This window comes from Leptinotarsa decemlineata, unplaced genomic scaffold (genome assembly GCF_025532065.1).
Source record: "Leptinotarsa decemlineata unplaced genomic scaffold, Ldec_3_MD MMD2_tig00000882_RagTag_RagTag, whole genome shotgun sequence".
Taxonomy (NCBI): Eukaryota; Metazoa; Arthropoda; class Insecta; order Coleoptera; family Chrysomelidae; genus Leptinotarsa; species Leptinotarsa decemlineata.
The window spans coordinates 19,760,844-19,777,194 of record NW_027412556.1 but is presented as its reverse complement, the minus strand read 5'-3'; the positions used below and the strand labels follow the sequence as shown (position 1 = coordinate 19,777,194).

The 16,351-nt window shown below is 31.8% G+C and overlaps 2 protein-coding genes across 4 annotated transcripts in view; one reads left to right on the top strand and one right to left on the bottom strand.

Moving 5' to 3' along the window:
- LOC111514070 (UBX domain-containing protein 1) overlaps positions 1 to 4,553 on the top strand; it is a 34,028-nt gene extending 29,475 nt beyond the window's left edge. The window contains exons 4-5 of the mRNA XM_074175196.1: positions 2,354 to 2,666; positions 4,316 to 4,553. Of these exons, the coding sequence (XP_074031297.1) occupies positions 2,354 to 2,666; positions 4,316 to 4,356 (354 nt within the window). The 3' untranslated portion in view covers positions 4,357 to 4,553. The remainder of the gene's footprint in view (positions 1 to 2,353; positions 2,667 to 4,315) is intronic.
- Positions 4,554 to 5,185: 632 nt separating this feature from the next.
- On the bottom strand, positions 5,186 to 16,037 carry RNaseX25 (Ribonuclease X25). Of its 3 annotated transcripts, none has more exons than XM_023170316.2 (2): positions 15,934 to 16,037; positions 5,186 to 11,932 (listed from the first exon to the last, which is right to left on the bottom strand). In XM_023170316.2, the coding sequence occupies exon 2, from the start codon at positions 11,869 to 11,871 to the stop codon at positions 11,104 to 11,106; it is 768 nt and encodes a 255-aa protein (XP_023026084.2). In that variant the 5' UTR covers positions 11,872 to 11,932; positions 15,934 to 16,037; the 3' UTR covers positions 5,186 to 11,103. The 3 variants fall into 3 exon arrangements, with proteins under 3 accessions (XP_023026084.2, XP_023026083.2, XP_023026082.2); XM_023170315.2 differs by lacking the exon at positions 15,934 to 16,037 and adding an exon at positions 15,042 to 15,200; XM_023170314.2 differs by lacking the exon at positions 15,934 to 16,037 and adding an exon at positions 13,246 to 13,521.
- Between the last annotated feature and the right edge of the window lie 314 nt (positions 16,038 to 16,351).

The window sequence follows — 16,351 nt, the reverse complement described above, 5'->3', positions numbered from 1 at the left end:
CAACAAATTGTGTTTGTGTCTGGTATCATGAGGGTGAATTGACGAGTGTGTTGCAGGTTCATTTATCTTTGACTTAACTGTTATTATACTTTGATAAATGAGCAGTGAGTAGATGGTCATGATTTTCAATGAAGGAAATAGTTCTCTACAACTGGTATCCCATTGTACATTTAAAATAGATCTTATTGCCGCTTTCTGCAATGTGAAAATTCTCGTAATATGTGTAGATACTGCATTACCGTAACATTGTATTCCATACATCAAGTGACTATGAAACAATGCATAGTACGCAGATACTGTTGCTTCCATGTTTGTGACATGTCGTATTTTTCTTAGTGCAAATATCACTTGCAACAGCTTGTTACTTAAACAGTTTATATGGGCTGTCCACCTCAGTTGTGGGTCTAAAACTATACCTAGAAATTTTATGTGCTCATTTTCAACCAAACTATTTGTACCATTTACACTAAAGATTTCACAACGGGTTTTGGTCTCATTCAAAAAAAGATCATTGGCTGTGAACCAAATCTTAGCATGTGCCATAATATCTTGATAAATAGGTAAATGATCGGTACCCTTTTCAAGTTGTATACAGAAAGTTGTGTCGTCGGCAAACATATTTGTTAGTAAATTATTGCAGGATATGGAATCTGGCATATCATTTATGTATATCAGAAATAAGAGTGGTCCCAGTACAGAACCCTGGGGCACCCCTCTCGTTACAGACATATACGAACCCATGACATTGTCAACAAGTACTGCTTGGCTACGATGAGATAAGTATGACTTGAAGAAATTAAGACAGGTACCACATATCCCGTATCTGTTTAGTTTTAATAAAAAAATCTGGTGGTCTACACAGTCAAATGCAGCTGATATGTCAGTGAAGATTCCCAAACAGTGTTTATTCTCCTCAAAACAGTTCTCAATGTATTCAGTCAAAGATTTTAGGGCATCACTACTGATGCCCTACTGGTAAGGACTTAATATATTATTTAAATTAAGGAAGCTAATTAATGAATTGTAAACTACTCTTTCTAGTATTTTTGAGAAAACAGGAAGAATAACTATTTGTCTAAAATTACTTGGCAATGAAGGATCTCCTTTTTTATGTAATGGGCACACCTTGCCTTTTTTTCATACCTTCGGGAAAAACACCTTCCGTCAAGCACGCGTTAATAACATCAGCTAGTGGTTCAGTTAGAAAAGGAGTACATATTTTAACGATAAACATATTAAAACCATCCAAATCTTCGCTTTTTTATTTTTGAAATTAACAATAACAGACTTAATATCTGATGGGGTGACTGGTTTGAAAAATAATGAATTATGTAATGGGGGTAATTTTATCAAAGTCTCAGGTTGAATATTAATTTTTTCTAATTTTTGGACAATGCTTTCGGCATTAGTAACGAAAAAGGTATTTAAATCATCTTCACTTAAGTTAACAGGTTTTACATGTTTTCTGTTTCTACCAATTTCTTTATTGACAATACTCCAGACTGTCTTCTGTTTGTTGTCAGATTCCATGATACGTTTATTGTTCAGTGTACATTTGGTACTGTCTAACAGTTTGTAATAATTCTTTTTATAGTCATTATATATTTTCGAGTTTTTAGAAGTTGGATGTTGTTTCTGCCAAGAGTGTAGGAACATTAATCTGTTTTTTGCATCATGAATTTCTGGTGTCAGCCAGTGTGATGTTGACCTGATAGATGGTCTTGCATTTTTTTGAGTGAAACATATATTATGGAAATAGCTGAAAGTTGAAATAAAAGCTGAATATTTAAAGTTGAATATAAAGGGGATGTCTCCTAGTGACCTGTCCACCTTCCTGGAAAGGAGAGGATGGACGATGACTTAGGAGGACAACTCCTCGGGGGATGTACAATAGGTCACATGTGGTCTAAGTGCTGTGGGTCTACACTCACCCTCCCTACTCTTCAGTAGTTGTTTCAAGAGGACTTTTTTCTTACAGTTTTGTCTTAAAGTAGCTTCTTTACATGACCAACGCATCTTTGTAAAGAGTTTATTTTGGACTGATTGCTTTCTTCCTTCCTTTGGAAATTTACCACAATTTTTGTATAATAGAGAAGTTGAAAAACAAAAAGCCATTTTTTTCAAAAATTGATCTGCTGAAAAATATACCTCTTTCGATTTATATTCAGTCTGTTTTCTAGTTCAGGTACTTTCTGATTAAAATAAAACTCTAACTCAATTCCAGAACATTCTCAGTCTTTCAAATTTGTTTTGTTACATTGTGCTTGAGTGTTAAGGTACTCCCTCAAACTAATGTTTTTCCATTGATATTTACCACGTAAATTATATAAAATTAATTTGAACACCTTTTTAGGATAAACTTGCCAGAAAAGCAAAATTTGGAAACTCAGTTCCCCCCAATGAAGCTGTTGGCATACCTAACCCTCCCAAATCTACTTCGGCGGTAACTACCACTAAAACAAATTATTCAGAGGTGAAGTTGCAAATACGTATGCCTGATGGCTCAGGATTGACCGAAACTTTTGGAGCTAAAGAACCTCTGTCTGCAGTCAGACTTTATATTCAGATGCATGGAAAGATTCCCGAAGACCCTTTCAACTTAATGACAAGTTTTCCTAAGAAAGTGTTCGGATCTGAAGATTATGACAAACCTTTGGATTCACTGGGTAAGTAATGAACAATTGTTACGGTTATTGAATTTTTTTTCACCCAACTCCTAACAAACTTTCTATAATGTTGAATTAGAGAAGGAGGAAGTTCATTTCAGTGTAATATAGAACAAGTAATTGACTTGAAAACCTCAAATCAGGTGTTAAAAAAAATATTTATTCATCAATTTCTATTTGTTCCTTTCAAAAATGTCCCCCTCAGATATAATACACTTATGACAGCATTTTTACCAATCCTTAAAGTAGTTCTGATATACACTTTTTGGTATTCCTTGAGCTCTCTCAGTGATTCAGTTTTTATCCCCTCACTCGTCACAAAACACCGTCCTTTCATGGATCTCCTCAAACTTGGGAAAAGAAAAAAGTCGCAGGGGGTCAAATCTGGTGAATACGGTAGCTGTGGCATGATTTATTTATTTATTTACGGAATGTCCATGATGATGGTGTTGTTTTTGGCCAAAAAATTACAAGCAAGTAATGACTAGTAACCAGGTGCACTATCGAGATGCAAAAGCCATGAAAATGTTTTTCTACATTACATTTTCTTCGTATTGCTTCTCACAAGCAGCGCATAACTTCAAGATAATACCATGTGGCAAGAACTCCTCATGCACTATGCCAGGTGGCATCAGGGAAAACAGCAGTGAGCTAAACTTGGCGTGCCTTTTTTGGACTTGGCTCTCCTGGGCTCTGCAATTGGGACAATTGGACTTCAGTGTCATTGTCAAAACCATATACCCATGATTCGTCACCAGTTATAACCCTTTTAAGCAAAACTGGTTCGCCGTTGACGTCATTCAACAATTCATGAGCGATGCTCATGTGATGGTTTTTTTGGTCAAAATTCATCAATTTTGAACGAATTTTGCTGACACATGCTTCATGCCAAAATTTCCTAAAAATTGCATAGCGTGAGCCAATCGATGTGTCGACAACCTACGCAACTTCTTTAACGATTATTTGACAATTCTCCATAACAATTTACTTCACTATCAGAAAATATATCACATATTGAACACATACACGTGTGTAATTTGGAAGGGTGAATAGATAAATAGAAAGGTAGAAAAAGGTAATATGAATTCGATTGGAACACTAGCGTAACTGTCAAGAAGGGCGGATGCAGCAACGATTTTTAAACCATTTTGTCTAATTTAGCTGTGATGATTTCGATGTCCTCAGTCAAATGAGGCTGTATTTCCTTCAATTTCTTATTGAATTGGTTCAGTATTTCACTATTGTTGTATCCAGTTATTGTTTTTTCTCTATCCCCAGAAAGTCCATAATATTATGACCTCAACCTTTCTAGCCTTAGACTGTCGCTCTGAAGATTCAAAGCGACTGTTGTCCCCAAGGAGGAAAATTATCACCTCCCCTATAATCGTTGATAATGAAGCTTTGGACTCAAAGATATGACAATGACCTAGTGTCATCCACATTTTTTATAAATTCTAAAAGAAGCTTCTTGTAGTCCACACTGTCTTGAATATAACCCGTATTACCCCCTATTTTGAGGAATTGCTCTAAATAGTGTTGTTCTGGTGCCTCCAACTGGGTCTCAAAATTAATTTGGGTTATTCTGAAATATTCTCTCTGGTAACTTTGAATTCAAATCAACCGTTTCATACTGAATTTTTTTATTCCAGGTTTGGCACCAACAGCGGTTCTCATTGTTAAAAAGAATTGAACTTCTAGTCTTACAATGTAACTGGTGAACTGAACTAAGAAGCGTTATACGGGGCTCACTTCAAAATTTTAATAACCTTATGATTGTAAGTTATATTTTTTTGCTTGTTATCAGTTCAAATTAAAAAAATTTTTCATTGATATTTGTATAAATATGCTTTGAGTGTGAAGATCAATAATAAAGTGGCGTTTATTTTGTATGACATTTTATTGGACTTGATTCAAAAATAAACTATTGATAGCTATGTAGCTTCAAAAAAAGATAAAACCTTTGTTTTTTATTAGTGAAAAAACCATTTAGTTCAAGTTTCCTTTTTTTGACTGTGTACAGGAAACAATATGTCGATAACACCTAAAAAGTAACATACAAATATACTAAATCAAAGAATGAAAAACTGGTTAGTGCACGACGGACATTAAATTATATCCGACAGTCATTTGTGAAAGTTTCATTACAGAGGAAAGTGTTACAAATGTTACTCGTTTGCCCACCAGCAGGATCTTGCTAAACTCCTTCAAGTGATCTCCTACAGACTGGTTTGAAGTATTACTCCTTGTCAGTGCAGAACGGATTTCCGTTTGGAGCTTTATTCTCAAAATGAACCTATACCGTGCTAAGAATTGCACGTTAAAAGGTAGGACCTCGTTAATCCGTAGCTTGCCCAAGTTTCTACTTTTCAGGGTCATCGTTCGTAGGGGGCAACAGCTGGTTAACAGAAAAATGAATTTCAACAAATTATATAGGAATGTTGGGAAAAGTGAATGTTACAAATTTCAATTTCAAATGGCTATTTCCTTAATAAAAAATGTTTGAAATGAACAGTTAACCATTTTAATGAAACAATTTATTGAAAGAACTTAAATATATTTACATTTGACATATATATTCATAAGTTTTACTATAGTTACCCCTAACTAAAACAAAATATGGAAGCGATCTCAAATATTTCCCAATTTTGTGGAATACACTACTAATTGAAGGGGCAATAGAGAATATTTCCAAAAACTCCTAGGTGAGAAATAGTTCAGTATTTATTTTTTCAAGGTGTGATCTTGGAATCTTATAATAATTATAATTGTTGCGACAGTAAAATATATTTCTTTTCTAATTCACTATTTTAGAATTCAATGACAAGAGTATTTAGGAAATTTTCCCATTGCTGCATCATCAAATACAACTATTTCATCCATAACTGAAATTGGTTGTTTTGGGATTATTAGGCCAAATTAATATCATGAAATGTTGTCATTTTTTGTGGTTCAAATGTTATATCACCTTCTGAATATTTAATAAGCCTTTTTCCTGAGAATAGTACAGCGAACGTGTCACGAGAGGCAGCACTAGTAGTAGGGACAAACATAAACTATTCACATGTAAAACAGTGTTATTTACGTAATAATAATTTATTATTTAAAAATATAAATCTGATATAAAAAAAGTATTATGTGCTAGTAGTATAATGCCAACAAAGCATTGCTGTTTTGCGAATTGTACGTCGGATAATCAATATCCGGAAGAAAACGTGTTTTTTATACCATTTATAAAACCTCATATTAATGAGGTTAGATGTGAGAAATGGATACATGCTTCAAGAAGAGTGAATTTAACAGTGCAAAAAATAAATAAATATTCATATGAATGCTCTAAACATGAAATGAATAGTAAACTTTTCATAGTTAATTACCATTGATTAGAAGGAGATATAACCTCAATCGTTCATTAACCTATATTAATTTATTATATTTAATTAAATTTATTTCATTACCATCTATATTTAATTCATATTTCACTCGGAAATGAATGTGAAGTTCATAATTATTTTAAATTTCTTTTATTACAGAATCTACCGCTACTCTTTTACTAGAGTTTGTCTGTCTATTAATTCACTTTTTTTCCAGTTACTTCTAAATTATGGCATGCAAGCCAACATTTTAATGTTACAAAATTGTTATCCTTTACAGTTGCAAATTTTAGTCTTGCCTCAGGAACATCTTCTTGTATTAAAAACATTCTGTTTTAATTGTTCTTTACCATATGTTTATGAGTATTAGGCAATGTTTGTCCCTACCGAACTACTACCGCAAAAGGCTACCTTTGTGGTTGCTAGGCTAACAGCAATTTTTTTTTCTTAATCATTCTTCATCTGAACTTGCATATAACCAGAAATTATTTTAACTGGCGGTCTAAGAGCCGAGCATAAATTAAATATTATCATCGGATCTTCAGATCCTGAGCTGGAACCAAGAATGCCCTCATATTTGGAGTATAATATAGGAAATATTTCATTTGAAATTGGTTCCTTGTGAATTGATTTTTGAGGCTGGTCTTCACATTCACAAAAAAACAACATTAAAGCTGATTTGTAAAACTTTATGTTTACTATATGAACGACCATAACTAATGTTCCCTCTAATCCAGAGACTGGTTATATTTATGTTACATCATTCAAATGAAATGTAGTCAGAAAAAGGCTTTTTATTTTGGCACCTTATATGACACATTAGATTTCAATCTATAAGAAATCTGCTAAGCTAGATGTTACCGTTATGATTTTTTTTTGTTTATCTTTTTCAGAACTGCTATACTCACGATATTGGTTAGTTTCATATTTAATTTTCTACGACTCTCCACGGCTAGAGCTATATTCTTCATGAAGTAAAACTAATTCAACAATCATAGTTGGAAGTCACAAAAATTGTTTCGAATGCAGTGAATGGAACTCTGGCTACTTGTCTTATATTCTTTTGCCGCTCCAAACATTAAATTAAATTAAAGTCAATTAAAAATACAAATACTATGTAGTGAAGGAAGGATAACCTTAAAGACATTTTTGTGTAGGAATCAATAATTCTCGGACCTCTGTGGGTAATTCAAAAATGCATATTCATTTTTCAGATACGACTTACATAACTTTCACACATATTCAGCTATTCAATAATTAGAAGATGACACATAAAATAGTATGATGACTACTTTACAATAATAGATATACATTATTATACTGTTTCGTCTTTACCTCTCTTTTTAGTTTAATTTTAAATCTTTTTTTTTCAACCTGGTGTTTACTGAAAGCATTTTTCTATTATTCGTTGTTCAATATCCAGACCGCGATATTACTGTGCTTGCCTCCATTTGTGACTAAATAGCGCAACCCCCGTATACGATATTCCGTCAAAAACGGTCGGGAGTGCGAGACAACGAAAGGGTCTTTCAAATGCTTGACAAGATGCTCAAGTGATGCATTAGATGAGTGTTGCAGTGAAATGTCTTGAGAGTAACAATATTGCCCAAACTATTCGAAACAAGTCGCTGGAATTCTGAAGGTAAGCACAGTTAGTTCTATTCAATTTGAAATATTTACTGCTTCTTTTCACCAATATGCAAAAGGATAACTTTCTAATTCATAGCCGGATACTCGTGATTTGAGTTTGAACGCTGTATTTGCGAATATATGTGGTTTCGTTCCTTTCAGAAAACACCAGGGTGGAAAAAAATAAAAATATAATAATAACCTCAAAATAAATTCAGAAGAGAGGTAAAGGTGGAACATATATAATGTGATCCATTCAAAATAGAAGCGGCATTATGATACATATATTTTTCAACAGATTAAAATGATCCTTTTTTCATTAGGTAGACATCGGAGAAGTCTACTAGAACCAAATTTCCTGAATAAGTTCATTTTCAAGTCCAACTTTCATTATTTCTCATTGTCAAAAATAAAAATTTATCTGAGTTTTTTTTTTTTATTTGACAACACCACTGGATATGGTTTCTGTTGAAATTTTGTCGGTTCATCATTAAAAACTTATAATAAAATTTGGAAAATATGTCATTCAATTATCTCATCAATTCAGTTCCACAACATTGATCAAAATTCTAACTACTACAATGAATTCAACATGGTTTTGGTTTATCGCTAATGAGATATTCATTAAAATTTGTTAATCATTAAGTTATAGGTAGAGAAAATTTGAAAAATTGGTCGTTCAATTTGTATTTGAGTTCTATCTAATAGTAATAAATTGGTCAGCTAATTAAATGGCACATTTTTCAACATAACTTTTACATAGACCATTTAAAAACTATGTGAATCCAGCGATATTTTGTCAAAAAAATCCCCAATTTCTTCCGATTTTTGACATTGAATAATAATAAAAGTTGTCTGAGTCATGAAATTTGTTGTTCTAGTTAATTTCTGGAATATCTGCCTAATGAAAAAAAAAACATTCCAGTCAGTTGAAAGCTGTATGTTTTATAAGAATGCTTCCATTTTGAATGGTATATGTCTATATTATAGAAAATATCCTTTTTTTGTAGAAGTGGCAGGAATAATGTGAAATTTGGGAGTAAACTGGTGCTCTGCTAAATATCATAGTTTATATGCCCAGTTGCTTGTTGACACATTTACTTCAGAAAACAGGGTTAATTTTGAAGTATAAAACTTGAAAAATTAATTTGAAAATTCAAATTTCCAATATTTCTGAACAAATTCTGCTAAAACTGTGTAATGAATTATTGGACCAACCATGCTCTATCGATTTGGACAAAAATGAAGAAAAACTTGTACATTCTCAATAATAATTAACTACCCGAACGTACAGGTAGAGAGTGGTTACTATGGCACTCCAGGCGACTTATTGACCTTTATGTGTTTTTCAAACCAGGTACGCGTATTAATATAAAATAAAATAAATTTCTTGTTTTTCAAATTACTATTGGAAGTTCAAGATTAACAATTCTCAATCCTCTATAATGTAAATTAATCTTTTTTGAAACTGATAATTCAGAACTATCAGACAGTGGAGAAACCCATCTACAGATCAAAATGCAGACGCCTGATTTTTTCTTAACCTATAATTTATATTGGGTAACTCCCTGAAAACTACTGGGATATTCAAGTGGTTACTAGTTTTATTTAATGTCAAAGGTAAAACAGAAATGTTTATGATATCTCAGGGACTATCCAGAATAGGATAGAATGATTAATTACTTATTGTGTCCATCATACAATTATATACATAGAAGTACCGTTTTTCAAACATATTCAAAAAACACTTTATTGCGAGATTTTCACAAAAACAGTTTTACAAAAACACAACATGTGTTTTATACAATAGCTTTTCAAATATTCGGCATTCTGATAAAAAAAATCACTGCTTCATTTATTTACCAGACAGAGGATACAGCAAGCAATCGTAAAAAGTACTTGGAACTTGGATGTGTTATATACAAACAAAAACTCAAATTTGTATATGTATCTGCCTAGTTCTTTCTGAAATGATGTATTATGTACTACTGTTTCAGTTGAAATCTTTATGTAGAAGAATAAAATGTTCTGTGATTTAAAACAAAGTGGTTGTTGAATTCTTCACTTCGATTTCTTGTTTCTTTTCTTATATTACTTGAAGAGAAAAAATATATTATGTATTAGTGATGTAGAAGTAATGAAATACAGTTTGGTTTTGGTATTTTGTTGTTTATTTTCTCTATTATCGAATTAGATTCAAATTAAGCCCTACTATCAGATGTGTTTTGTTCACATTGATCTTATTCCAAATTTTTCATTCCCACCAAAAGTTATTCGCTCTTCCCGAACAAAGATAACGAATAACTTTTGGTAGAAATGACTAAACCTGGGTGAAAACGAATTACAACTAGGATTGCTCTATATAGTCTCTAATTTTTATATTAAGATGAGATTCTTATGTTTTGCAAGATAATAGATATTTTGATAGCAGAACATTTTTGTAGTATTTTGCAAACAACTTTATTCAGTTATCAATTTAGAATCGTTACATGCGAAGATGTTAAATTTAATTGAATTCGTTAAGTTATAATTATCCTTTGTAGATACATTTTGCTTGTCAGTATATCAGTATGAAATATGAATGTCTCAAAGATAAAGCTAATCTTTCTTTTCTGAAGTACTTTCGAGTATGGTACATCTTGTGAGGAAAGAAACATCGAAGATGAGAATTTTTTTTAAAGTCTCCTGACATTCTTAGATAATTATACTATTTTCGCTATCATGGAGTTTAAAATTAGAAAAGATAATAGCTTTTTTCAATTTTTACTAGTTTTAACGTTTCGTCAATTTTGAGGAGTCAGTAAAAAGCATAGATATTATATACATTATATATAATAGAAACATACTGAATACCCATAGATCCCTGCTGGACAATAGTTGGTTCCCGAAAATATTTGTCATAATCTATTCTCGACTTCCATCATCGAAAAAAATTTTTGGATGGATCTTTCCCATCAATTGAAAATTGTATTCGCACCAATCAGAAAACTTTTGTATCATTGGATGTCGGGAATTTTTAGGGGCTTTTCTCCACTATAAATATAAAAATAGTCCCGGGTTACTGTGACAAAAGTAATTGCCTATCTATAAATTAACTTATATTGTTTTCTCCCAATTACCTAGTGTTAAGTACATGGTAGTGCTTAACCAATGGCAGACAGTAGCTGATGACTGATATTGATGTTTAACAATTACCATAAAAATTCATTTGTAACAAATAGAAATGGAGGTTTTTCTCACTGAATTAGTAAATTTCATATATTTAAATATATGGAAAAATAACGTTATTGATCAAGCCTAGGTACTTTTCTATTCAATGGAAGTAACTTTAAAATGTAATTACCCATTTGTTAAATTTTTTGTTTTCATTTTTTTTTTTTTAATAATACCCCAAATTAAAAATAAAAATTTCTATCAGAGCAAAATTTTCACCCAAGTCAAGTTGTAAACCAAATGAGAAACTTCAAGAACCTGTATATTCCTACATAGTACATCTGTTCTTCATAATGTTGCTTCAAAGCATTATCAGCATAATCTATCTGATAAGTTATATCATTGCTCGGTAATTCAGCAAGATACATAACAGGTTTTTTCACATTGCAGTTACTCAAGATAGATCCTTTTATCCTGTTAATAGGATTGGATGGATCACAATCTATGAGTTCCAAAGATTTGTTGAAGCAAATTCGGATTTCGTTAATCATAGAGTTTTTTGTTTTCCTATCAACAACACATTGTACAATAGGATCGACCTTTAGCACTGACTTGACAGCACCATATATCTGCTCAGGTGTGTAACCAGTACTCCGAGGGATAATATTACTTTTCGCTAAGATATTTGTGAGTTTGAATTCATTATTCCATGTCAGTCCCTGTGTAAAAAAATTTGTGACACTATCTAAAGCTGGTAGAATTGAAGAGCATGTACCATGTTTATCCCATTCGTGCTTCCAAAATGAATATAGTTTTGTGTTTGCTTCCACATTAGTCCAATGCTCTTTGAGCTCGTCCAAGAGAGGTTCCAGTTGACCAGGATCGAAGTGCATTGCCGAGGGACAGAAAAATGGTCCTTCCTTGCCCATTTTTGTTGGCCATATTCCGTGTATCGTCCACTGGCTTTTATCGGCGGGCAGGTTACAAGTATTATCAGGCTTGGTTTCTTCCCACTGACTACAAGAAGTAACAGGCCACCTCTGTGAAAACATCAAGTAGTCCCAGTCATGGTAAGGAGTTGGAGTCGGGTGTTTTCCCAGAGATTGATATGAACTGAAAAATAAAATGTGCGATTTTCTTTTCTACATGAAGCAGGTATTTGTTAAAGTTTTTTATAATGAGACAAAAATTGAATTTCACAATAAATTCAGAAAACCTGTTTACTGTCAAATCAAATCAAAATATACTTTATTGTCAGAAGATTTTGTATCCCATCGACAAAGATTTGTCGGTATAAATATAAGCATAACTAATGGTGTATAAATAAAAACTGGCAATAAATATAACATGGAATACACGTTTTAAAATGATTCATTAAAATACTCTTGCAAGCTATAATAGTTCACCTTATATAGGTGGATTTAAAATTTTACAAGTCAGAGGAAGAATTGCAGCATCTAGAGATGTAGAATACATGAAAAATCTCATTATTTTGGATTCCAAAAGTCATTGCACCTGATTACTCATTCTTCACTATCACGAGAAAATAGGGCATCATAGTCAAATTTTCATCGTAAAAAAACTCGAACACATTCTACAATTGTGTGCAGTGGTTTTAAGTGGTTGGAATGTTTGTTAATTTTGTAAGAATGGTTGTGTGAAACCTTGTTGGTCGGAAAGGTATTTCAGACCTTTCACATTTACAGGCGTGGATTATTTTGGATCGATGAATGTAACAATCGATAGGAGGCGAGAAAAGAGATATGGTGTATTATTCACATGCCTCAGTACAAGAGTTATTCATTTAGAAGTGTCTGTTTTCCTGAGAACAGACTCTGTCATAATGGCTAGACAAAAATTGGTAGGAAGACGAGGACGTTCAAAAAATATTTACTGTGACAATGCTACAAACTTTCATGGAGCAGATAAACAAATGAAAAAGGCCTGAATGAAATCAACAAAAACGAACTTTTGAGGTTTTTTCTGGTCAAGGTCAGAAATGTGTCCACACAGGAACAGTGTTCTGCGATCTTCAGGCGGCATTCGACTGTGTGTCACATGAAATCCTGCTTAAAAAATTGGAGTGGTTCAAATTTGAGGAAAACTCAATTAACCTTGTTAGATCATATCTATCGGAACATAGACAATACTTTTTTGTGAATATTAAGGCATCTGATACCAAAGAAATAAAAAACGGAGTCTACCAGGGTTCGGTTTTGGGACCAATTCTATACTTGATTTATGTGATTGATTTCAAGACTGAACATGACTCTGAGATTACGCAATTTGCTGACGACACATCATTAACGCTCCAAAATACAAATTACGAGGCTATAGTTGAAGAAATGAAAATAGCAGAGTCGAATGCTAATAGATGGCTGACAAATAATAAATTAAAATTGAATACAAATAAAACGCAACATTACTTTTTTACACACAAACAACTGCTTGTAGACCAAAATGAATCAATTAAATGTCTTGAATTCCAAATGGATCCAAAGCTCTCTTGGGAAAAACATGTAGATTTTATTTGCAAAAAATTGGCACCGAACATTTATACTATAAGAAGTTTAATGGGCATCTCATCTATTGAAACCATTATCACTGCTTATCATTCACTTTTTATGCCCCATATGTCTTATAGTCTTATGGGGGCACTTGCCTCATGCAAAAAGAGTGTTTGGACTGCAAAGAAAAGTTTTGCGAGTTATCTTCAAACTGGGTTATCAAGAAGACGTTAAAACAACATGTATTAATAATAAAATGTTTACATAACCTTCTCTGTACGTCAATTCGCGTATAAATTATGTAAAAAAATCCTCACTTATATCTACATCAAAACGATTTTCACTCACATAACACCAGACAATCACAACAGATTAAAATTGAATTCACAAGACTAAATCACTGCCGTTTTTCGAAAAATTATTATGGTCCTATTTTATTTATTAAACTACCAGATGATATAAAAAACTTAAATACAGCCTCGTTTGAAAATTATATCATATTTTGAATTTACAATCTACGTAGCTAGTGATATTTATATTGAAATTGTTCACATATCATTTCCTTGTTTGTTTATTTTTTATTTATTCATTTAATGTTTCATGGTATTCTTATGGTATATGATATTTGACAAAACCTTATAATACTATTGTATTGTTTATGGCGAATAAAGAATATTCATTCATTCATTCAACTCAATTTCTGGTTGTCCATGTGCACCCCATATGAAAAGTAGCTGGGAGATAATAGTAAAATCTGCATAGGCAGCATTAAAAGCTTTTTTTAAATGAACATGCTCCACTAGTACATGTACCTTCAGAAACAGTTTGTGAGGCAGGACCCCAGAAATGTAAATGAGATATTGTTTTCATCGTAGATGGTGATCTCCCACCCAATTGCAGTCCAAAACGAAGAGTAATTGTCTATCCAGGTCGTGATGCTAATGTAAGGAGTACCAATGTGAAAATACAGTTTGGAGGAAAGCAGTAAAGCTGTGCCATTTCAGATGTATTATGAATTTTTATTTCAAAGTTAGAGAATGACATTGTTTTATATATATATATATATATATATATATATATATATATATATATATATATATATATATATACATATATATATATATATATATATATATATATAAACTGAACGTAACTGACATACAACAGGATGACACGTTCAGTAAAGTAAAGTGAATCAACGGAGTCTCTCAGTCAAAAAATCAAAACTGCTCTACTTTGCCAAGCTTTCGCTTCTAATGGGAAGCTTCTTTAGGGAAGTAAAATTGAGTGAAAAACAATAAATTGAACATAAAATTGACGAAAGAAAGTTAAACATACATGTATGTTGTTTTTCACTCAATTTTACTGCCCAGAAGAGCTTCTCATTAGAAGCGAAAGCTTGGCAAAGTAGAGCAGAGTTTTAATTTTTTGATATATATATATATATATATAATATATATATATATATATATATATATATATATATGTATATATTTATATATATATATATATAAAAGGTCTGTTATAAGGTACTGTCAAGTCATTGCATATAAAAAAGGTTTAATAAAGTCCGATATGAAGCTAAAAAACAGGAAATATTGGTTTCAAACAAAAGTATTGCAAAAGCATATTAAACTTCAAGTAAAAGTTGGCTTAGACATCAAGAAATAGATAAAAATCATTGAACACAAAGGTTAATAGTGCATACATCTTACCAAGCATTTTGTATCGTCAGAATTATAAACAAACTCAGCTTAAACAATTCATGTAACATCTTCTAACTAGTTATCTTTTATTCTTTTATAAAAATACTTCCATCAGGTGTTCATTTTCACTTGTCATTTTGGTGGTATTGTCATTTCTTGTCAATTGATCATGTCCATGTGATAATGACAGATTATACACCCAAGAAGTCATTCTTTGAAAAAAGAATTGTTTTTTTATGTTTGTTATATTCAAGCAATATGCAAAATATTGGGTTAATAAACATCACATTCATTGCAAATGCCATACAAGAGCTGTATATAGGTAAACTTTCCACCAAAAAGTTTTTGAATTCTAATGAAGCATCCATTTTTTATTGTTATTTTGTTTTAATGTGATGGCTATGAGAAATAAACATTATTTCTATTATTATGTGAAATTATTTTTCGAAAATATTTAGATAGATATTTTATCTTATTATTCATTGTTGTATATTGTTCTGTGCAACAGTGATTTTATGCTGTTCTGTGATTAAAAAAATGTGTTAAAATTTGTGAATACGGACCTGAGTAGCGACTCTGACCATATCGAAAATGAAAACGCTAAACACAAATGCAAATAGTGTTGAAATTCGAGTGCAGTTCGAATTTTCGAAATTGTTTTGGATTCTTCCTACTGATACGATACTACATCATGCATTGAATTCGTAAAATGTTGAAAACTTCACTAAATACTAATACCAGTTGTTCAATGTATGTAATAATTGGTTGACTGACGATTCTTTAAATTTTTATATTTTTGTCAGAAAATGATCTTAAACGTTCTATACATTCGAAAATAATTTGTTTTAAGCAACAGTACTATTACTATATTTTATTAATGAAAAATTTATTTTTATCTCACCTTTCCAAACACTTAACGAGTAAACAAAAGTAGATGAATCGCTAAACAACTCAGCATAGAAAAATCCCAGAAAGTATATCAGTGCTGCCAACGTATTTCATGAACACATATTACATATATACCACGTTGTATGTAACCTGTGGTAGCCTCAGAGTAATCAGGTGGTAGCAGCATAAATTATTAGAATTAGAATGTTGGCATTGCTTGAGTTCTCAAAATTCACAAAGATATAACCACAGAGAAAAGGGCGTGACGAAATGAAAAATTGCGTAAGCACGAAATACGGACACAAGCCATGAAAAACTTATCAATAAAAAAGTTTTCTATGACAGTTTCTAAATTCTAACCAAACTTCACTAAATAGTAAATATAAACGGATAATAAATACACAGAAAGGAGTATATTTGATATAATTCAA

Excerpts from the sequence above, each read along its gene's own strand:
- RNaseX25 (XM_023170314.2), bottom strand. The coding sequence starts at position 13,373 with ATGTTCGGTGCCAATTTTTTGCAAATAAAATCTACATGTTTTTCCCAA. Across the intron at positions 11,933-13,245 it reads AGTTGTTTGTGTGTAAAAAA|TTCATATCAATCTCTGGGAA; the intron begins GTAATGTTGCGT and ends TTTATTTTTCAG.